This window comes from Natator depressus, chromosome 11 (assembly GCF_965152275.1).
Source record: "Natator depressus isolate rNatDep1 chromosome 11, rNatDep2.hap1, whole genome shotgun sequence".
In the NCBI taxonomy this organism is placed as follows: Eukaryota; Metazoa; Chordata; order Testudines; family Cheloniidae; genus Natator; species Natator depressus.
Window position 1 is genome coordinate 12,614,191 of NC_134244.1, and position 23,650 is coordinate 12,637,840.

The following is a 23,650-nucleotide window of genomic DNA, read 5'->3' on the forward strand; positions in this document are numbered from 1 at the left end:
TATATCCATATATAATTGCTCTAGGAAGATTAATTTGGGAAAAATAAACGTATCTCCTAGAAACCAAGAGTCAAGTCCTGCTCCATTACACTGGTGTACAACCCGAATAACTCCATTGACACTAAAGGTGTTGATCTGCCTTAACAGCTGTTTAAATGGGAGCTGAATTTGTTCCCAGGCATTCAGTGTCCTGGTTGGTATTTCACATCTCTGATTCAGTATAAGTCTTGATGAGCTACTACACATGAAAAGCAAAGCTCAATATTGGTGTAGACCAGGGGTTCTCAACCTTTTTCTTTCTGAGGCCCCCCCAAACATGCTATAAAAACTCCACGGCCCACCTGTGCCACAATAACTGGTTTTCTGCATATAAAAGCCAGGGCCGGTGTTAAGGGTTAGCAAGCTGGGCAGTTGCCCAGGGCTCCATGCCACGGAGCACCGTGAAGCTAAGTTGCTCAGAATTCTACTTCAGCCCCAGATGGCGGGGCTCAGGACCCCAAGCTTCAGCTCCATGCAGGGGCCCATGCAGCTTTCTGCCCTGGGCCCCAGCAAGTCTAACACTGGTCCTGCTTAGTGGACCCCCTGAAACCTGCTCACAGCCCCTCAGGGGGCCCTGGGCCTCTGGTTGAGAACCACTGATATTGACTTCTCTTAAAATGAAAGCCACAAATTTAATTTACAAAACAATCCTACAATTTAGTCTGTTTTAAAATTTCAACAGCCAGAAAATCTGCTCATTGACTTAAGGATCCCAGTGCCTCGTGTCAAGCTTATAGACTTGGAAGATGCAGTTCAGATCACGGGTCATTACCATGTTCATCAGCTGCTTGGAAACCCTGAGTTTGCAGCTCCTGAAGTTATCCAAGGTGCCCCTGTCTCACTGGGCACGGACATCTGGAGCATTGGGGTCCTCACCTACGTCATGTTAAGTGGTGTCTCTCCATTCCTGGATGAAAGCAAAGAGGAGACATGTATAAACGTGTGCAGAGTGGATTTCAGCTTCCCTCATGAGTATTTCTGTGATGTGAGTCATGCAGCCAGAGACTTCATCAATGTTATCCTCCAGGAAGACTTCAGGAGGAGGCCAACAGCAGCCACTTGTTTACAGCATCCTTGGCTGCAGCCTCACAATGGCAGCTATTCCAAAATCCCACTGGATACCTCCCGTCTGGCTTGCTTCATTGAGCGCCGCAGACACCAGTATGATGTGCATCCAGTTCCCAACGTTAAGAGCTTCATAATGAGCAGGATGAACCCGGGAACGTGATGCAGTGTAGTCCTGTGATACTACACAGCTGGGCCTGAGGCAAGGCATACCATATAAACAGACACAAGGCAGAATCTGTCTGTATATAATTCTGTATTAAGTATTAAATACATTTCATGTGGTTTCCCAAACTGAGGGATGTAACTCATGCTAGTGGTTGCAGTATCTGTCCAGTTACTCAGAACCAAAGTTACTGTAGGTGCTGTTAAGTCTGCGTGCACACCCTCTTGACAAGGCTGTTCTTGGAAAGCGAGCAATCTTCTGGTTATAATGATGTCCATATTATAAAGAGGGTGTTTAAAATGGGAACCAAAATACTGTTGGCTTGTTTTTTTTGAAAGGCAGCCTTATAAGACAGCCTCACGATCTTGCCAGACTGATTTGGAAGAGAGTAGTGATTGGTGGAGTAAAACTAGGTTGACCCAGGCAGTCGGCATTTACTGCAAAACTGTGTTGGATTCAGATTTTGCTGAAATCATTGCTAACCAAGTGCCAGTTACAGGCCGGACTTTGCAAGCCCTTAATACACGACTCCCATTGACATCAATGGGGACTCAGCCTGCAGAGGGCATGCAGGATCAGGCCCTATTCATTGTAATATCAGCTTTTGTGGTTAACTAATTTAAATACAATGTGATTTCAGACACGCTGTCGTTACATGGTATTGCTCACGCGTACCTCTCCAGATGAGAATACTAGTGGGATTCCAGAGCTTTCTGCTATATCAAACCACCATGAAGTAACTTTTAGAGCTTTGGTTAAGGCAGTGAATTCACTGCGCCAGAAAGCTGTTTTGACTAAGCACAATGAGACGCTGATGGTTTTTTAAAACATTTTATAAACATTGTACAGAAATCTTTTCCAAAACCTGTGCACTGAGAAAAGGCTATGTCTGATTTTTGCCGTATCTGTAAATTAGATGATTTTTTTTTCTATCAGGTTGTTCAATTTACATATGGGGGGTGTGTGTGTGTATGTATATGTAAAAAGGATCCTGTTCCATTTCTAGCTCTGAAATTGCTCGGCCCAAAGTCCATCCAAAGCCGGTCAAAGTGCAGAAAGAATAGTGGGTTCATCTTTGTGTTTACAGCTTCAAAATGGTTTTCAGTGTTTAAAACTGGTTGCTTATTACACTTCCAAATTCATAAATCTCGCTCCAGGCACTTCAAGGCCTCCACTACCAAAGCATCCATGAGGTTATTTTTATGTCCTAGGCAATTCATTGGCTGGCCAAATCTTCCCCTTTTTAGCCGCAGGACCGGAAGAAGAGGCAACTCACCACCTAGTGTTTTTCCTCCTCCTGCTCCAATAGTTCAGGGACCCTACAAATTGTAAGGCCAGCCCTGTGGGGGGGTGGATCTGATAATCAGCAATGCAGTATATTCTGTCCAGGCTTGTGGGTAAGTTCTGTCAGTGCTGAGAACTATCTGCATGCCTGGAGTAGGCAATACCACTGATGTTACCAAGCCATTTAATAGTAAACCCTTCATTCATGGCGTTGGGATTTCCCGAGGCAAAGGGCTTGATCCAGTAACCTGTGCTATCTAGTCTATCTAGAGAAATCACTTAGGGGCAGTAGCAAAATCCAGCACACAGTCCAAGTGACTAGGCTGTGTCCCGGGAATATCCCCAGGAGTTGGTTGGTGGGCAGAGAGGAATTCTCTCCACCGCCAAGTGATGTAGTCACTCCACAAGAACTACAGTAGCCTCAGGGCTTCTGTCTTTGACCCCCTTCAAAGCCCAAATTCATAGCATGCAAGAGCCCTCTACCTTTCTGTGGGATCCCAGCAATATGCTTGCCCTACACAATGAAATCACGTTGACTGAAGTGAAGTTAGGGCCTCCTCTGCCTTTCGGGTGGGGCAGTATATTTTGCTAGCGGACACAGAAGCCAGCAAGTGCACATTCAGAGATGCTCAGCCCTGTGTAACTTAGATAAAAGAACGGGTTCTGGGGATCTGGGACCTGCAGTCGGAGAAGAGAGACACTGTAACGGGGAGGGTGAGAGGCAGCATAACAGGCACTATCAATGAGGAGGGAGAGCCAAGCACTCCGAAGTGGAGGGGAGGCAGGAGTCCACCTGGAGGACTTGGAAGGGAAAGGCTTGTCAAGGGCTGGATATTATGGATCATCTGGAACCCATTCCACTTTTCTAAGCAAATCAGCGGCACCTCCCACAAATCAGAGAATAGAATCACCTCCTCAGCAAGACTGCCACATGGCGTTAGCATTGGCAGCAGAAGCTCCTCCAGACTACAGCCACCGATGGGTTTCCTACATGAGTGCGGCACTCAGGTACTTTCTCACTGCAGGACTATTCATACTTCCCTTCTCCCTACTTGTAAAAGTTAGCTCTTGGGGACATTTCACTTATCTGCTTTGATTGTGCTGCCCTTAAGTATCATATTGCCTCTATATAAATCCATGGTACACCCACATCTTGAATATTGGTTGCAGATGTGGCTGCCCCATCTCAAAGATATATTGGAAAAGGTTTAGAAAAGGGCAACAAAAATTATTAGGAGTATGGAACAGCTTCCGTAGGAGGAGAGATTAATAAGACTGGGACTTTTCATCTTGCAAAAGAGACTACTAAGGGGACACATAGAGGGCTATAAAATCATGACTGGTGTGGAGAAAGTAAATAAGTGCTATTTACTCCTTCTCATAACACACGAACTAGGGGCCACCAAATGAAATTAATAGGCAGCAAGTTTAAAACAAACAAAGTATTTTTTTCACACAATGCACAGCCAATCTGTGGAACTCCTTGCCAGAGGATGTTGTGAAGGCCAAGACTATAACAGGGTTCAAAAAAGAACTAGATAAATTAATGGAGGATAGGTTTATCAATGGCTATTAGCCAGGATGGTGTCCCTAGCCTCTGTTTGTCAAAAGCTGAGAATGGGCAACAGGGGATAGATCACTTGATGATTCCCTGTTCTGTTCATTCCCTCTGGGGCACCTGGCATTGACCACTGTCGGAAGACAGGACCCTGGGCTAGATGGACCTTTAGTCTGAACCGTATGGCCGTTCTTATGTTTATGGGAGTTCAGTTAAAAATCCCAACAACTTTTCTAAAATGTGTACTTTATAAGCCACAAACTTTCTCCTAGGCATTAGTACAAAAAAAGTCACATGGATCTTGCTCAATATGGAGTCAGTTCTTGTTTTATTTTCTTGCAATCTGCATTCAAGTCTCAAATTGCCACACAGAGTAAATGCACTTGCAGCTTTGAGGCTTGTGGGAAAAGAGATTGGATTGACTGCCTGAATGTTTAGGGCCTCTTGCTGCCATAAAACGATAGAAAAAGGAAGGATAAAAGGCTGGGAGATAGGTTAGGTCCTGTAGCTCAAAAAACATCTTTAAAAAGTGAGGTGCCTTTTAGATGGGAGATTGGAAAATGCTGAACTTGAAACCTTTAGATTTTTATGCAGAGGGTTTCCTTTTTGCTTTTGCCTCTTTCTCATTAGACAATTCCATTTCCCATGTACTGCTCTCTTTCAGTTAGCTCAAAAATCCTTGAACCTTTTAATCACAAGGTTATCTACAAATGTTATGAGCCTGATCTTGCATTCCTCACACAAATAAAACTCCCACTGATTTTAATAGGTGTTTTCCCTAAATAAGAAATGCTGAATTGCACTGTAAGTGCTAGTTTACATTAAACACTAAGGAATTATGTCTGATCTTGCTCCCACTGAAACAATTTATGGCCAAATCTTGACCTCTCCACTGCAGATGCAGAGGCACCTGAAAAGTGTAACTCTGCCCAAAGGAGTCCTTGAACTTCAGCAAATAGGAAAAGTGGATCCTCAAAGTGGACTAGTGGTTCCAGAACCGCAACATCTGCTGTGATACGCTGTTGGAGAGCTTGCATATTAAGTATTGCCTATAACAAACAGTGAAGAGCTCATTGTTTTTCATGAGGTACAGATAGGCTGTTAAGAGGTTTGAAACCAGGAGACGAACCTGTACTGTGAAATTTTAACCATCAGTGTGGCATAATGAAAGGTAGCAGCAATGAAGTTAATGAAACATCAATGTGTGCGATACCATACTGTATGTATTTACTGAATTCTGACAATAGAATTGTAAACAGCCACATGGCAAATGGATATTAAGTGGAGAAAGTTGAATTTCTAATTGCACAGAGGTCTGGAGGCTCTACTTGAAGTGGTCAGGTCACATGTACTTTGTAATACCTTACTAATTCTTTGTGTCTATGTAATATTGAAAATGCTAAAGAAAGGGCTGCTGCTTAGATAGTGACCCACCAAGAGCAAACCTAAGATGCTGCATTAACCAAAAAATCACAGTGCAGCAGTGTTTGTGTGTGTGTGTGTGTGTGTATCCATCTAGCTGTCTTTCTGTTCTTGTGAGCAGGCATGCTTTTGACACTGAAACACTCTGGCCACTTACAAGAAGGGAGCGAATAGGCAGAGAAGAAGACTGGCACCCAGTCAAGGTTTTTCGATACCGGTAACTTAAACAGCAACTCGTGGCCCTCAGGGACAGAGTACAAATTCTTTAGACCCAGGTGGCTGATCTGGAGGAGCTAACGGAGAAAGGGAGGTACACAGACCAAGACTGACTAAAGCGGTCCCATCCCCTATCTGACAGATTCTGTGCTGTTGATGAGAAAACAATCCCATAGTTGGGACCTTCTTTCCAGATGATGTCATGGTATCCTCTTGCACTGAGGACACACTGACAGATGGGTGCAGTGTGGGGGAGAAACTGGTTGATGTGGTACATGAAGGTACTAATGATGTAGGGAAGCATAGGAGAGATGTCCTAGAGACCAAATTAGGCTGCTAGAAAAGAGATTACCGTCCAGGACCTCCATGGTGGCAGTCTCTGAAATGCTTCTAATTCCATGCACAGGGCCAGTTAACTAGTTAAGATAGGAAACAAAAGGTAGGGGAAAATGGTCATTTTTCACAGTGGAGAGAGGTAAGTTTCTGGGTCACCCAAAGATCTGTACTAGGACCAGTGCTGTTCAACATATTCATAAATGATCTGGAAATGGGGTAAACAGTGAGGTGGCAAAGTTTGTAGAAGATACAAAATTACTCAAGATAGTTAAGTCCAAAGCAGATTGTGAAGAATTACAAAGGGATCTCACAAAAGTGCATGACACTGCAACAAAATGGCAGATGAAATTCAATATTGCTAAGTGCAAAGTAAAGCATATTGGAAAACATAATCCCACCTATATTTACAAAATGATGGCATCTAAATTAGCTGTTACCTCTCAAGAAAGATCTTGGAATCATGCTGGATAGTTCTCCAAAAACATCTGGTCAATGTGCAGTGGCAGTCAAAAAAAGCTAACCATGTTAGGAACCATTAGGAAAGGGATAGAAAATAAGACAGAAAATACCATGTTGCCTCTATATAAATCCATGGTATGCCCACACCTTGAATACTGTGTACAATTCTGGTTGTCCCATCTCAAAAAAGATATATTAGGACTGGAAAAAGTACAGAGAAGGGCAACAAAAACTGAGGGGTACGGAACAGCTTCATCTGAGGAGAGATTAAAAAGACTGAGACTGTTCAGCATGGAAAAGAGACGACTAAGGGGAGATATGATAGAGGTCTATACAATCATGACTGGTGAGGAGAAAGTAAATAAGGAAGTGCTATTTACCACTTCACATAACACATAAACCAGGGGTCATCCAATGTAATTAATAGGCAGCAGGTTTAAAATGAACAAAAGGAAGAACTTCTTCACACAGTGCAGTCAACCTGGGGATGTTGTGAAGCCCAAAAGTATAACTGGGTTCAAAAAAGAATTAGATAAATTCATAGAGGTTAGGCCCATCAATGGCTATTTGCGAAGATAGGGACACAACCCCATGCTCTGTGTCTCTAAACCTCTTGACTGTTAGAAGCTGGGAGTGGATGACAGGGGATGGATCACTTGATAAATATCCCTGTTCTTTTCACTGCTGCTGAAGCATCCAACACTGCCACTGTCGGAAGACAGGATACTGGGCCAGATAGACCATTGGTCTGATCCAGTATGGCTGTTCTTATGTAAAATAATCAAAGCTTTCCACATCCCACCCCCCACTCTGTCACCTCCATATCTTGTTCCTTCTCTTCTTTTTCTCGAATAACTGATCCTTTTGGCAGGAATGCTATTTTGAAGTGCTAAGAGACAAGGTGTGTAAGAGCTTTTATTGGACCAACTTCTGTTGGTGAAAGAGTCAGGCTTAGGCAGAGGTCGTCTTTAGGTCTGGGAAAGGTCTATTTTGAAGTGCTGACAGTTGAAACAAGCATCATTTTTCAAGTAAGTAAATTTGGGGCCAAATTCTGCTCAGTTTCCTGTGGTGTCAGAGGGTTTCACAGGTGTAATTGAGGGCATAATTTGGCCTTTGATATGCTAACCATCAAAAGAGGCTAAATATGGAACCCCAGAATGCTATTTGTATGGATGCTTTGGGACTATAACCATACTTTAATGCCTTTCAAATTAGAAGATAAAAAGCAAATTATCTAAAATACAATACAATCTTCAGAGACGAGTTTAGCGACTAGTGCATACACAGAGGTCTGACTGACAATCACACAGTTAGTTCTATTTCCAGTCATTCACTATAGAGGCAGATTCTTCTCTCCCACAGGACTCAGATTTATTATTCAGTTCATTCTTTTGTGTTCCATCAGAAGATGGGGCTTTTCTGAGGGGAACAAAATATCTTATTTTACAAGGCTGATTGCACACTGCCATCAAGTGATGAATTCCTATTCTGGAATCTGTATATTGATGAATGTTACCATACTGTCAGGATTCTGAATATTTGCTGTAATTGTGGTCTCTTAATATGAAGCTAGTAAAACAAACATCTTCTCTAGTCACTTAAGCCATATTTCACCTCCATGTCCAACTTTCGATGCTGGTGCTTTTACTTCTCTTTCTACCAAACTGTTCAAAACTACTCTGCCAGTGAGGTCAATAAAACCAGATATGCCTTCCACTGATGCCATAAGGAAGGCAAAGGCACAGACTGTTTTGTTGTTTTTTAAAAGAAGGAAATTTCACAATGAGAGTTAGAATATACTGATGCTTTTCAATCTTTGTAACAATCAACTGAAAGAGGAGCAAAAAAAAAACTGCTAGGAGCGCAGCATTTTCAAGGTGCAATCTAATTCCACAGCCTTAATTTCAGTGTCCTGCTGGTCTGCCTTAAGTGTATGTTCTGTTTTATTACAAATTTCATTTTGTATACACACAATGTGGTTTTGTAAAGGTAGGTTTGTAAATATTTTATTTGAAAGTCCAATCACTCATGTAACATTGTAAAGTGATTAGCTGCTGTCACATGTTAATATTACTATGCTACAGTACGTTATCTACAGAAGCTTCAAAATGTACATCTTCTTTCATTGTGTTCCTATAAATACAGTATATTAAAGATGCAGTTTCTGGGTTTTTTGAGTAAAGACAATTGTTCAGAGAAAATGAGTCAGTTTTATTTCACAAACTCTGGATTCTGTAGAGCCTTAAGACACTAAAACACATCAGCTACTTTACTTAATACACCCCTTCTGACTCGATGTCCAAAGGGAACTCAAACATTGAAGGTATCACCTAATAATGTGCTAGGTCTTACATACAGTTGAGCAAACAATTGCTTTTGTAGTTCAGTAGTCAAATTGGAAAATCCCCCAAAAAGTTCATTTTGGATCAACCCAACAAAGAACTAGGAGCGGTGGTTCTTGCTGAAATGAAAAAACAAAAACTTAAAATCAAGTTGGGTCAAACATGTTTTGATGCAAAATAATTTGGCGGGGTTGGGGGTATTTTACCTTTTTAAAATAAATCTAGCCACATTTCATGAAGAAAACATTTAAAAATCAAAAGTTTTTTTTTAATATGTTGAAATGACATGTTTTGACTTTTTTTTTTTTCAGCTGAAACTATTTGCAAATTCTACCCCTATAGTTTCATTCGATCCAAAACTGCATTTTTCAGCAAGTAAATGATTCGTCCTAACATTTCACCCAGCTCTTGCCTAGTGTATGTAAAATACAGGCTGGAACTGCTTTTTCTTTATTCACTATAAGGTTCAGCAGGGGGAGCAGATCTCTGGACGTGACGGTTTGTAGCTGCGCTGCTCTTCAAGCATGCTCTCCCCATCCAGTCGAAGATTAAGCACCACTTGGAAACGTCCCATCGCTCTCCCTGCAGATACCAAGAGGAGACTCTCTGCCAAGGCAACAAGAGGCCATCACACCCACAGCCTAGCCCCCTTGCCAGCCCGAAGAAAGGCTCCTGTCAGCAACTGTGTTGTCAACACTTTAGATTTTATCATGTCTCGTGGCATTTGGGGTGTTTCTTAAGGCCCCTGCTCCTGGAGTCAGGTGATTGTAGGGAACCTCTGCTTTTAGTCCAAGAAACACCAGGCCCTTTTAGGGGCAGAGAAAAGCTGGAGAAAAGCTGGAGGAGGTGACCCCTGCCCCAAACGCCTGGAGAGAGGAGCCCCCAGCCCTCCGCTTCCCGTTTACAACTAAGCGCCGGGTATTTTTTGAGCCCCGAGGCTCATTGCCCGATGAGCCACGTGCGGCCGGTGGGCCCCCTGTCTCCGGGGGGCTGAACGGGGAGCCCCCGGTACCCCTCAGCCCATGAGAGGGGCCGGCTACGGAGGCCGGGATGAAGATCTTCGTGACGCTCCACTCACGCCCGCCGAGCGGGACGGGTCCTGGCGGGAACCCGGGCTGCCCGGCCCGGAATCAGCCCGCCCGCTGACACAGCGCATGCGCATATAGCGGCGGTGCCAGCCAAGGGAGGTGACAGGGCTCCTTCTTTTCTTGTTGCGAGCCCCGCGGCTCGCTCTTTGTCACGTCATCATCGGGCGCCGGCCGAGAGAGGTGGATGACGCGCGGGGCGCGCGGCCCGGCTTTCCCCTGAGGGAGCATGGTGGAGGCGGGCTCCCTGGAGCGGCTGGTGTCCGGGCTGCACCGGGCCCAGGCCCTGCGCTTCGGGGACTTCGTGCTCAAGAGCGGCCTCGCCTCCCCCGTCTACGTCGACCTACGGGTCATCGTCTCCCACCCGCCCCTCCTCAACCAGGTACATGGCCGGGGGGGGGCCTCCTGCTGCTGCTGCTGGGTGGGGGGCGGCGGCCCGCGGGCTCTACTGCTGCGGGGAGTGGCCCCTCTTGCGGCGGGGGCGGGGGGTCCGGTCCTGTCCGGTCTGCGGGCCCTGCTCTGCTTTTGAGCAGAGCAGCCTGGAGACCGTAGCCTGGGCATATCTGGGACAGTGCTGCGCCCGTAACCCCTTCCGTCCCGGTTCCTTGACCGGCTGTTCCGCGAGCGCGCGCTGGTCGCTCGCTGCCGATCCGCACGTGACCTGGCTCTGCGCGCGCCGTCAGGGTCGGTTGTGTCAGTGTGGCGCTGTTTGAACGCGGCCGTTCCCCTGGCGAGGGGGCGCTCGCTGCACCAGGGTGCGCTGCTGGGGCGTGTTACAGGCAGAAGTCAAAGCAAATTTACTCGTGTTGAGGCATGGAAAAATCGCTTCTCTTTCACGTCTTTTATCCAGACGGCTGCAGAGGGCAGAGAGCTTTATCCTGAAATGAAGCAGGAACAAGACCTGCTGGTTTCTGTACATAAGTATTTATTGCAGCTTGTAGCTCTCTTCAGCCTCCTGACCTTGGGGTAGCCAGTGGCTCAGTTAGCTTATAATCCTCCTTTCATCCTCTGGCTGGAGTGCAGTAAATATTGATGAATATCTGACCTTCAGCTAACCAGGAATTTAAGTTAGTTGTCTGTTTTGAATAACTGAGGCTTTCCTTTATTAAAAAAAATATGTAGTACTCATTGTGGCAAGACTGGAAAACATTTTCTTTCTCTCTTTGTGTGTATAAAAACAGTACTACAAGCATGGATCTGTAATATGGGATAACCAATATCTTTCAATTTTTTTCTTTTTTCTTTTTTTTTGGCCACTGTGCTAGCACTACCATTTTGGAACTAATGTAATATGTTGAAATGGTCTATTATACATACCCAGTCCCCCAGCCTGTACAGAATACCGCCCCACATTCCACTTTTTATTTTTAGGTAGTATCCTTAATGGTGATTGTCAGTAGTTCACAGTGAGAAAAAGAAGGTGAGAGTAAATTTAAAAGAAGAGATGACTTGTTGGCTAAAGGAATGGTGACAATGCAAAAAAAAAAAAAAAAAATCCAGTGGAGAGCATGTTTTGTGTGACTCCTTGAATAACTGGTCGCTGACCACTAATTCCATGAATGAAGTTACCAGACATTTTTCTTAGCTAATCCTTCCCCCAAAGAGTTTAATCTTAATCTATTTTGATAGCACTCAAAATGTGTTAGGAGCTATCAGAGTACAAATAGCACTGGCAGAATATTGCTTACAAACTTCTGAGGAAGTAGCTTCTGACCATACACCAATCAGTCAGGAATATCTGAAATTGCTTCTATAGGTGATATATGCTTGTAGTTTAATTTAGTACTGCTTAAAAATATGATGTATTTTTAGATTGCAGATCTCCTGTTCCAAACAGCAAAAAATGCAAGGATCAGGTATGACTCAGTGTGTGGTGTTCCATACACAGCATTGCCTTTGGCTACAATTATCTGCTCATCCAACCAGATCCCAATGCTTATACGGAGGAAGGAAGCAAAAGACTATGGTAAAATGATTCAAGTTAATGAAAGTTAAATTGTCTTTTCTGGTTGAAAGATTTGCTTGTGAAAGTACTTTAAATAGTTTTTATGACTTGCATTCCATGTGTTCCAATGGAAGACCATCTCTCCAATTGAAAGGAAAAAAATTCCCACTCTCCTGCCCCCCAAAATGTATAACACTGTCTCATCAGTACACTCATTGCTCCTGGTTCTCCTAGAGCAAGTGCCTTTTGTTGCATCCCCCTAACAGGTGCTGCATGAGCTTGTGCCCTTTTACTGGTTATGAGGAAAGGTGCCAGGGACTCAGTAGTCTCCATAATCTCTGCAGTGGGGTGTTAAACTGTTTCTTGTTGAGTGTAGAACTAGGATATTGGTAAATATATTAAACAGTATGTCTCAGTGGTGCAGATAATTTTCTTGCCATTGCAAATAGCTACAGAAGAGATTAATTTTATGGGTTTAGTACTGGTTTCATTCACAATAATTTGCTCTTCTATAGTGCCTTTCACCCAAGGAATAGTAGAATGTGTGTGCTAGTGCCTGTAAGAGCAAATAAATCGTAAAGATCTCAAGTTGTTTTGCAAATACGAATAAACCTCACAACTTGCTGGGGTATAAAGGAGTATTTTATCTACTCAGGAAGGTCAAGTCACTTTTATGTTAATTTTTTTAAACTGGTAATTCAGTGGATTGTGCCTTTATTGATTTAAAGGTACCAAACGTCTGGTGGAAGGCATCATTAATCCAGGAGAAACCTGTTTGATCATTGAGGATGTGGTCACAAGTGGATCTAGTATCTTGGAAACTGTAGAGGTTCTTCAGAAAGAAGGATTAAAAATCACTGATGCCATAGTGCTGCTGGATAGAGAGCAGGGAGGAAAGCAACGGTTAGAAGAACGAGGGATTTGCCTACATTCTGTGTGCACCTTGTCCACGATGCTAGAGATTCTCCAGCAGCAGCAAAAAGTTGACTCTGAGATGGTTGAAAAGGTGAAGAAATTCATTCTGGAGAATGTCTTCAAACCAGCAGAGCAAAATGATGCTGCTCCCATCAAACAAATGTGCAAAGAAATGAGCTTTAGCACTCGTGCTCAGCTACCTGGAATCCACCCTGTTGCAGCACGACTTCTCAAGCTCATGGAGAAGAAACAAACTAACTTATGCCTCTCTGCTGATGTCACGGACTCCAAAGAACTTCTACAGCTGGCTGCCACTCTAGGCCCCAGCATTTGTATCTTAAAAACTCACATAGATATCCTGAATGATTTCACCCAAGAGGTAATAAAGGAGTTGCGAGCACTTGCAGACCAACATGAGTACCTGATATTCGAAGACCGCAAGTTTGCAGACATTGGAAACACTGTGAAACATCAGTATCAAGGTGATTATTTGCCACCTTAGTTTATTGTGACTTTTCTGCCAATACCTTTGCCTGCTAAATATAATGTGATTCCCTTTAGTGCAAAGATATGATGATGATGACACCTATATTGATTTTTAAAATACCATTTACTTGTGCATGCTTGATTTTGTTTGTCTGAACCTATTCATTTAAGCTATCACAGTATCTGTGTAGAGCCTTCATCACCTGAATCTGTTTTTGTTTTTGTTTTGTTTTGTTTTTCTTTCTTGTTATTTTGTTGCATGTTGCCCTGAAAGGTAATACTAGTGACAGTAGGCTCTAGGTCTTGATAAACACCTCTCCAAACAATGAAGACAAAACCTTACCCGTTTTGTGAAAAATATGATTTAGAGACAGTGGCCGGTTGTGTTTAGGCAGTTTACAGGTTGTTCAATCAGATTGTACATGCAGCCGCCGGAAACTGCAGTAGTTAAAACATCATAAAAATGTGCACTGCTTAGTGTGCTCTGTCTTCGTTAAAACACATTTCCTGCCTGAGGATAAACTCATAGTGGTACTTAACTGAAAATAAGTGCTTCTCTGTTCCTTTCTTCTCAGGTGGTGTATTCAAAATAGCTTCCTGGGCAGATATAGTTAATGCCCATGTGGTTCCAGGCTCTGGAGTTGTGAAAGGGCTGAAAGAAGTAGGGCTTCCTTCACAGCGAGGCTGTCTTTTGATTGCTGAGATGAGTTCTCAAGGGTCACTTGCCACTGGTGACTACACAAAATCTGCAGTAAGTTGGAATTTCTCTTTTGCTTGGAAGACGTCCAGATTGCTTTGGCAATGGAGATTGGTTGCGTGCACTTCATAATATTATAGCCTGCATTTACAAACAGCTTTTCAAGTACAGCTACGAGTTACCAGACTTCTCTGCAGTGCTTTAAAGACAATAAACTTGTAGACTTTCAAATCTTAAGAGGTTGCCCACAGCTTCCATGTGGTATCACCAGTCTGTTACTGACTTGTTTTGAACTATCATGGTGACCACTGCAAAAGTGTGTTTTGCTCTTTACTACTTTCCTTAGCAATCACATCTTGTTAGCTTTTGTTTTACATTCCCTGTTTAATGTCCAGTCTTCTGTTATACATCTTCTAGTTACATCTAGTTTCTAATAAGGAGCTGTCAATTCTGCATGCTGTGTGTATTTCTTAAGTAATGAGGCTTTGACATGGATTGAAACACTGCAAAAAGCTGATTTCTCTCTGGCATCTTACACTGTCAGAAAAAACATGAAGCATGCAGGTGGCAGGGCATGAGACAATTGATTGGTCAGGTTTAGTTTTAAGCATGGGAATTTGTAAACTTTTTGTTCTTTGGTTTTTGTTATATTTAGGTACAAATGGCTGAAGAAAACTCAGATTTTGTTTTTGGATTCATTTCTGGTTCCAGAGTTAGTAACAAACCAGAATTTCTTCACTTGACTCCGGGGGTCCAGATGCAAGCTGGAGGTAAAAACACCCCTGGGGAGGTAGAATTTGCAATTAAATTTCTCACGGTCATTTCAGAAGTGACTTTTAAATAATAGAATGTTTATAGTGTAATTTTTTTGCAGCAGTCTCTAATGTAACTATCTATTTTGAAGGGGGAAAAACTGGTTGTTATCCCATGAAAATAGTATTGTGCGTATGCAGTGCATCTTATCTAATAGATGTGGATATTTGGATACAAGTATGAGAGCGTGTGTGCCTAGAAACAGCCCTCAATCCTCAATACTTTCTCCTGCAGATCTCTGGAAACTTCCGGAAGGAGAACAGTAGGCTAGGCAGCCTTTTTGCTAGGCTTTTTGCTACCTCAAGTTTTGCGTGCAATGGAGTGCGCAGCTCCTGAGTACATGACAGACGTGTTAAATGTGCTATCATTAGACTGCAAATTCAAATGTGTAAGTGAACACAGTCAAAAAGCATAACTAAATGCAAACAATGTAAAATCCTAACCATAACATATTAACATTTTTATTTCATAGAATCATCATAGAATATCAGGGTTGGAAGGGACCTCAGGAGGTCATCTAGTCCAACCCCCTGCTCAAAGCAGGACCAATCCCCAACTAAATCATCCCAGCCAGGGCTTTGTCAAGCCTGACCTTAAAAACTTCTAAGGAAGGAGATTCCACCAGCTCCCTAGGTAACGCTTTCCAGTGCTTCACCACCTTCCTAGTGAAAGTTTTTCCTAATATCCAACCTAAACCTTCCCCACTGCAACTTGAGACCATTACTCCTTGTTCTGTCATCTGCTACCACTGAGAACAGTCTAGATCCATCTTCTTTGGAACCCCCCTTCAGGTAGTTGAATGCAGCTATCAAATCCCCCCTCGTTCTTCTCTTCTGCAGACTAAACAATCCCAGTTCCCTCAGCCTCTCCTCAGAAGTCATGTGCCCCAGTACCCCTAATCATTTTTGTTGCCCTCCGCTGGACGTTTTCCAATTTTTCCACATCCTTCTTGTAGTGTGGGGCCCAAAAAAGGACACACTACTCCAGATGAGGCCTCACCAATGTCGAATAGAGGGGAACGATCACGTCCCTCGATCTGCTGGCAATGCCCCTACTTATACATCCCAAAATGCCATTGGCCTTCTTGGCAACAAGGGCACACTGTTGACTCATATCCAGCTTCTTGTCCACTGTTACCCCTAGGTCCTTCTCTGCAGAACTGCTGCCTAGCCATTCGGTCCCTAGTCTGTAGCGGTGCATGGGATTCTTCTGTCCTAAGTGCAGGACTCTGCACTTGTCCTTGTTGAACCTCATCAGATTTCTTTTGGCCCAATCCTCTAATTTGTCTAGGTCCCTCTGTATCCTATCCCTACCCTCCAGCATATCTACCTCTCCTCCCAGTTTAGTGTCATCTGCAAACTTGCTGAGGGTGCAATCCACACCATCCTCCAGATTATTAATGAAGATATTGAACAAAACCAGCCCCAGGACCGACCCTTGGGGCACTCCACTTGATACCAGCTGCCAAGTAGACATGGAGCCATTGATCACTACCCGTTGAGCCCGATGATCTAGCCAGCTTTCTATCCACCTTTATTTAATATAATTGAATACAAAAGAATCAGAAGTCTTATGTTGAGTAAGTAATGCATTTCCCAAAACTGTTTCAGTGAGATGCTTTCCTTTTATCAGTAGCTGCTTCATGTAATCAAAAGCAAAATCACGTATCTTCATTTGAATGCAGAAAATTCTGTTTAGTTATAAGACTATTTTGTTAGCAGTCAAGTTCTATAAATCAGACACGCTGTGTAAGATATGTATGTAAGCAGCAATCCAATCATATGCAACACAAATAACCAATAATCCTGCCAGTGACTTTTTGGCTAACTACTCCATATGGTAGAGAATGAAAAATGAGACCCTGGATATTGAATTCTGTGTGAATGATATTTAACTGAGCATTCAAAGCAGTCTCATATAAAATGCGTCAAGTCTGAGGTGTTAAGAACTCAAGCTTGTCGCTCCTCTTGAGTCCTAATGTCTGTTTTAGAACTTCTAGGAGATGGCATTACTTATTACAAATCAGAAAACTGATGTAGCATATATGTTATGTGTTTCAGGTGATAACCTTGGACAGAAGTACTTAAGTCCACAGGAAGTTATTAGCAAAAGAGGCTCAGATGTCATTATTGTGGGACGTGGCATCTTGTCTGCATCAAATCGTCCAGAGGAAGCAGAGATGTACAGGAAGGCAGCATGGGAGAGCTATTTAAGCAGACTTGCTGTTCATACACAAGACTAATTCGAGCCTAGGATTCCAGTGAACAAACTAACCCAATGCATTCTAAAAGAAGCTGGAGTAATTAGGAGGATGTTTCTCCCCATTGGTTAGGTTGTCATCTACTCTGAACTCAATTGAATATTTTGCTTTACATAAAATCTGCCAATGACTAAGTTTTTTAGTAATGTGTAAAGGCTAAATCACATTAATTGTGACCATTGTTTCTTTGCATGTGAGACTGTGAAACCAAAAATCACCGCCCAACTTTGGTCTTACTTCTAACTGGTCCTCCAGTCTGTTACTTTGGAAAAAAATAAATGAAAACACTCCAGGTGGTACTTGCGGGTTATTACTGCCCTCTGGCATTTCCTGTAGGTATGGAAACAGTGCAGGTGGAGCTTTTTCAATACTGTGCAACAAAGTTGACCATTCACTACATTGAATGGGACAATACAACTTGTAGGGAGCACAAACCAGTCTGAATCTGTTACTTAACAAACATTTGAATTGACTCTCCTTCAAATGTGAGTTTTTATATTCATAGGATTTTCCCTCTTTCGTAAATATCTTGGATTAAAAACTCAGGGTACGATAAACTTAAGCCTCTAACTTTCAATTACTGCCCCTTCCTGGTATTTGTAACTGTTATTGTGACTGGTATGAATTATTGGTACCATGGTTGCTCTCCAAATTTGCTATGACAAAATTACAGCTGCAGCTATTAGTTAACCCAGGGTGAAACTGATTTGCAGTGAGGCTTGGTGGGTCTGTAAATGAGAGGCAAAAGGACAAAGTCCTGAGGTTATACCACTGTTGAATTTCTAGTAGGCTGGTTATTTTTATGAAAAATCTTCAGTACTTTTCCATATTTTTTCACCGTTTGAGATTTTTAATTAAAGGATGTAAAAATATGTCTGACGGGTGTTGATTAAAGAGATGCAGTCACCTTAAATTTGCACCAAAATGCACTTCAGAGTGAAACTAAATTGGGTTTTCATTGTTCAGATCAAGAAAAGCAAGAGTATAAATAACTGGAATTCTGAGTTGCTACTTTTAATAAGCTACATCATAATAAGAATTAAAGCATGTATATAACATAAATACCTTAAGCTGAGAGTCCCCCTTTCTCATTGAGCTGGACTTTTCCTAGCAAAGCTCACAAGCTTCTATGGCCTGTCTCACCAGTGAAACTTGATCAATCCATCATCTCTTGTGCGAAGTATTAGCTGCATGGCTTTCACAATGAGTTCTTGATCTCCAGTTTATTGCTAAAGATAGTAATACTAAGGCTTTCTTTCTTTTTGTTTTTTAAGAAGGTCACAGGACATTCTTAAATCTCTGCTGCCTGTCCTCCTGTTGTAAGTGGTAGCTAAGCAGAAAGAAACTTGCCTGATGCATGGTCTCTTATACTTTACCCTTCTCTGCTAAAACTATTACCGTTTCCCCTTTCTTCCAGCAGAGGGAGCTGTGACTCCCTTGTGCGCTTTTAGAAGCCACAGTACCATTTTAGCTAATAGATTTCATCATAAGCATGTATTGCTGCTGTTTCTCATCAGAAGCAGTCTGTTTTTCAACAAAAGTGTAATACTCTCACTGCACTGAAGTTGATCCCATGATTGAGAGTTGCAGGGATTTATGTGAATTATCTTGAGCACAATATTTGTCTTAAGTGGTGATTCAGTCCTGCCTGATAGAACAGTCTCAGTCTCTGCTATTGCAGTGCAGGGCGATTAATGAATTTTGTGACCTCCATTGTTACCTAAGCCAGCCTATTATTTACTGGATGGGTCATAAAGACCTTCAATGAGCAGCTAAGTCTCTGGCTTAAGCCCTCTGTTTACAACCAGTTCATTAGCTTTATCAAAAGGTGACATATCTCTGGAATCGAACAGTGGTGACTGTTGGAGAGAGTGATCCTAGTGTCCAATTTTTTTAGCAAGTCCCTGTGTCCCAGAGCATGGCACTATTTCTTTTTTGTTGAAACAAGTGAGGGTATTGATTTTTTTTTTATTTGCTCAGAATTGTTCACAGCCCTTCATTAATGAGTGGCATTCATTCTATTGTACAATTTATACTTCAGCACTTCAGTTCACCCTGATGACGTCCAAAACATTTCACTTAGTAAACAAGACCAAATTATCGCTCCTGCCTGCACTGCCCCACATGGTCTTTTATAATCAGGACTGTTCCAGCAAACAAGCATGTGCGGCTCTAATCTGAGAGAACAATCGTTTTCTTTCAGGCACCTGAAATGGATGAAATCCACTTCAAATTAGGCATAATGTTAATTTCTTTTGCATGTCCCTGCTGTTTACATTCCACAAAGCATAGTTCCCGTGGTTGGTCAGAACTGTATTTGTAACATGGGAACTAGGTCACAATTTAAAAAACTCATTTGCATCATAATATATGAAGCTGATCAGGCCAGAGAATGAATTACAAAGACTTTGTCAGTCAGGGATGGAGGCAAATGACTACCGTAATCTTAATCTCTTTATAGTTTACGAAATCCATATCTACAGTGAAACTCCATTTATAGTGAAATAGAAGGGAAGTTCCATATTTTTCATTGTGAATTATAATAATGAATAATTGTTCTTAGCCCTGTATCATTGTGCATTGCTATACAAGCACTAACGATGGCAACTAATACTTGGTTAGCTGCACATTGTTCAGCAATGGTACTTTCCCTGTATAACATGACACTCATTAAGTGTTATGCTTCTGATACAGACACTGAGTGGGTTTAGGCAAGATGAAATTTACTCCTAGTTCTATATTCAACGTCCTAGGAAATGAGCCAAGTAGCATTCCAAATGTGATTATATTCACTGATCCCCAATGACCATGTTCATTGGTATGAGTATTACAGAAAGCAACACAAACATTGTTTGAGGTTAGGGAAGAGTTTGCACCAAAGGAATGTGAAATACCCTCAGGAGGGTTGGCTGGAATCTTGTTTTGGGAGGCCACTGACTCTGGGGATGTGGATTCCATTTTGGAAGGACTTGACCCGAAACTGTCTAGACTGTTTAATCAGTTTCAGAGACACAGTTGACTCTTGACATGGCTTGAGCCACACCCACTGTGGTTAAGCTTTCTCAGGACCAGTGGTAAAACAGCTATCCTTGAAAGCAGCCTGCGCTAGCCCTGGGTTTTCTTCTTCTAATGGTTTTCGTACACATTACTGGAGTTGTGGCAGAACCCCAATTGTCTTATTGGTTTGCCACCTGATTGTGCATTACCTTATGTTCAGCTCCCATCTCGCCAGCTGTGCTAGACCCATCTGGGGCAAGAGGGCCACCTTGTCCCAGAAGGAAATGCTACCAACCCACGCTGGCGGTGTGGAGGATGGGAATGCGTACACATGCTTAACCTAGGGTTCAGTGTACGGAAAAAAACTGCTGTGTGAGTACAACTGTTTACAGCCATTGCAACAGAGGCAAGTGTCACAGCCTAGTTACCAGAACACAACAAACAAAAGTTTAAAAGTTAAGGGTGACTCACAGTTACAAAGAAGGTCACAGGTTGGAGGTTGAGGATCAGATCAAGCAGCTTGGGGAGTCAAGCAAATCTGGGTTTCCCACTGCCCAGGTCAGTGGGCTAGCTCTTAGGTATTGTGGCCCATCTTTTGTACAGGTAGCACATGCCTCCTGGATCAGGCTCCGCAGGTGAGATAAGCATGGAACATTCTACTGTGTGACGCCCACCAGGCCTTAGGTAGGAGCTAGACTTCTGACAGCTCAGTAGTGGTGGGGGTGGTGGCAGGACTTAGGTGGCTTTCTGCAGGCTCAATGGGGCAACTGTAGGCGGGTACAGGATGAGGCAGCTAAGTGGTTTTGTAAATGTCAGTGGGATTTAATATACATCTAGTGCCTTGGCCCTAATCGTCAGGCACCTAACTCCCCTTTCCTTGAAAAGCCCAATAGGCAGCTGAGTGAATCTTTAGGCTCCTCCTCACTTTGAGTCTCAGTTCCTCATGTGTAAAATTGGGCTAATAGCTCTGCCCTAGCTCAAAGAAAAGTGATAAAGAAGGGGAGGTGCTCAGCTACTACAGTAATTGTGTGTGTGGAGGGGGTGGAACCCCCACAGAAAAGCTATTTATTCGAAAGATGTGCCTTTCTCAGTCCCACAGCCTTTGGGGTGCAGGGGGTGTCTCTCGTCCCTGCTTGAGGGTGGATATTACAACATTGTTGACGCTGTTATGTATTTAGATTTTTTGCACTCTACTGCTGTGATTAGCATCGACTGAATATACACACCGGGAGGTTTCACAGCCTTATCCAAAGCGTGCCACTGTTAGGAACATGAAAATGAATGAATGAAATGCAAGGTGATGGGTTTTCTGATTGCCCATAATGATGTAGACCGGAATCCACTTCTGAACATGAACACCCAAACCCCTCTCCCTTCCCCCCCCCTCCCCCCCCTTTTCCCCCCACAAAAGCATCCCCTGGCTATGCTATGAGCTCCACAAACAGAAGATGGCTGTTGTAATGTCATGGTGGCTCCAATTTGGCCAGACCTGTACTGACATTTTTCCATCACATGAGACCCTAAGTTATTTTCCTCCTTAGTTTTCATGCAGGAATGCGAGTTGTGGTCAGGCTGTGTAACCACAAACAGGCATTATGTATCATTCCCATGGCTTGACCCTGCACTCGCATATCAAAGGGATGGTCTTAATCACTAGTTAACTGTTTACTTTTATTCCCCTTTCTTTTAACTTGGAAATACTGTACTGGGCTCAGCTGTTGACTCCCATGGTATGTACATGCTAGTTCTGTATAAGCAAAAGATGACTAATAGTGAGAGGGTGTGGGGCTGAGTAGGCCCAGTAGCGGGAGATCTTGCTCTCGCCAGCTGAGCTGGTAGGTGCACCAGGTCAGCTGCTTAGTTGCCAGAGCTCCTCTTCAGCATGTCACTCCTCAGTAGCTGACCAGGGAGCTGCCTAAATGTGCTGGCTTCTGAGGATCTCGTTCTAACTCCCTCATGCATTGTATGGAGAGCCGAGCTGAGCTGGCGATTTTACCCAGCAGACCACACAGGAGTATAGGTGGTCCAGTGCTGAGTGAAGAAATGCCTAAGCATGCATGCTTTGAGGAACTGGGCCGGAGCAATTAAATTAATGGGTTCAGGCCAAGAGGAAGGCTGTGGCAGAACCGAAAGCACAGCCCTGGTCTCCTTGGTGCAAGCTGGATGGGCCAACCACAAGATCAGATTATTTTCCTCATATGTTAATAGAACTTTCATACCGTTCACTGAAGCAACCAAAGTGTCACTTCTGCCACCCTGAACTAAATGGAGCAGCGGTCGGGTGTAAGAGGTTTTGTGCTTGCTATAGCGAACATTAATCAAAGCTGCTGTGGGGACCTGGAGGGCTGCAGAAAATAACCCCGCGAGCCACATGGTCTATCCTAACCCCAGAGGTTTATACTCTCACGAATATCCAAAAAGCACCATGGACTGATCGCACACAGCCGTGTTAGGAGACCCTGGCAGAGGGCACTGTACTACTGAACGCCTCAGGTAGAGGAAAGGGCTGGAGCAGAGCCCTTAGCAGTCATTTGGCAGGCACCTTCCAGCAGTGACCGATCCAGCTTCTAAACCAGAGGTGGGCAAACTACGGCCCGCAGGCCCGTCCTGCCCAGCCCATGAGCTCCCGGGAGCCAGGCGGGGGTGTGTGGATAGGGGTCGGGGCCGTCAGGGGCCAGGGAGCAGAGGGGGGTTGGATAGGGGGGTGGGGGGTCCCAGGGAAGTCTCTGAAGCGCAGCACATCAGGGCAGAGTTGCCCTCTGGAATGTCAGCTGATCTTTACAGGCTGGCTGCCCTCGTGTGCCATTGCCCCAAAGTCACTGGCCTGTAGGCGCCACACAGCCACCGGTCCCCTCTGAACTGCTGCACAAGGAGTTGTGCCAAACCCTGCCCCCTCCTATGCAGAAAAGCGGCATCATTTCTGTTGCTGCTAGACCTGCCGTGACTGTGATGAGAGGAAGCTGAGCCTCTGCATCCCTGGGTGTTTTAAGCCTCCCGGAGCTTGAAGAGAGGCTAGTCACTGCACCAGGCTTGGGGTTCCTATATAGCACCTGCTGTCTCCTGCCTGAGAGCTGTCATCTGTGGCTTTCTGGCTGCCTAGCCCCTGGGTGCAGTGTTGACCTTTCAGACTTCCCCTGGCACTTAGGGTAGGGCTACACAGCTGCTGGCAGGTGGAATTCCCAGCATGGACCAACATACACATGGTTGTGCCCCTTGAGCTAGTGCCTAAACATAGCACTCTGGCCATGGTGGCATGAGTGGCAGCTTGGGCTAGCTGCCCAGGTACATACTGGCGTGACATGCTAGATACCCATATGTTCGTGATACAGCCTTTTCATATGAGCCACTCTGTAATATTACCACAATTCGTACAGCCATCTCCCCCTAAATTACCACAGAAAACTGTTCCCCTTCTTTGCCCCCCCCCGGCCACAGGCATGGACCCGCCTCCCTGCTGCTTGGGTCTCAGAAATGATTCATTCAGGAAGATCTCTGCAACCACAGCTTCCACTGATGCTGACAGGCTGCAATTTGCAGAGCTGCAGCAATCGCCGTTCAGCTATTT

General features: G+C 43.8%; 2 protein-coding genes across 8 annotated transcripts in view; both read left to right on the forward strand.

Moving 5' to 3' along the window:
• Positions 1–6,987, forward strand: part of KALRN (kalirin RhoGEF kinase) — a 766,757-nt gene extending 759,770 nt beyond the window's left edge. For all 6 annotated transcript variants that reach the window (XM_074967163.1, XM_074967166.1, XM_074967164.1 and 3 more), the window contains one exon: positions 722–6,987. In XM_074967163.1, the coding sequence (XP_074823264.1) occupies positions 722–1,267 (546 nt within the window). In that variant the 3' untranslated portion in view covers positions 1,268–6,987. The remainder of the gene's footprint in view (positions 1–721) is intronic.
• Positions 6,988–10,126: 3,139 nt separating this feature from the next.
• On the forward strand, positions 10,127–17,963 carry UMPS (uridine monophosphate synthetase). 2 transcript variants are annotated; one of them, XM_074967174.1, is made up of 6 exons: positions 10,127–10,354; positions 11,785–11,938; positions 12,646–13,314; positions 13,894–14,069; positions 14,671–14,785; positions 16,889–17,962. In XM_074967174.1, the coding sequence occupies exons 1-6, from the start codon at positions 10,202–10,204 to the stop codon at positions 17,068–17,070; spliced, it is 1,449 nt and encodes a 482-aa protein (XP_074823275.1). In that variant the 5' UTR covers positions 10,127–10,201; the 3' UTR covers positions 17,071–17,962. The 2 variants fall into 2 exon arrangements, with proteins under 2 accessions (XP_074823275.1, XP_074823276.1); XM_074967175.1 differs by having other exon boundaries at positions 10,272–10,354; positions 11,785–11,828; positions 16,889–17,963.
• The last annotated feature ends 5,687 nt before the right edge of the window (positions 17,964–23,650 follow it).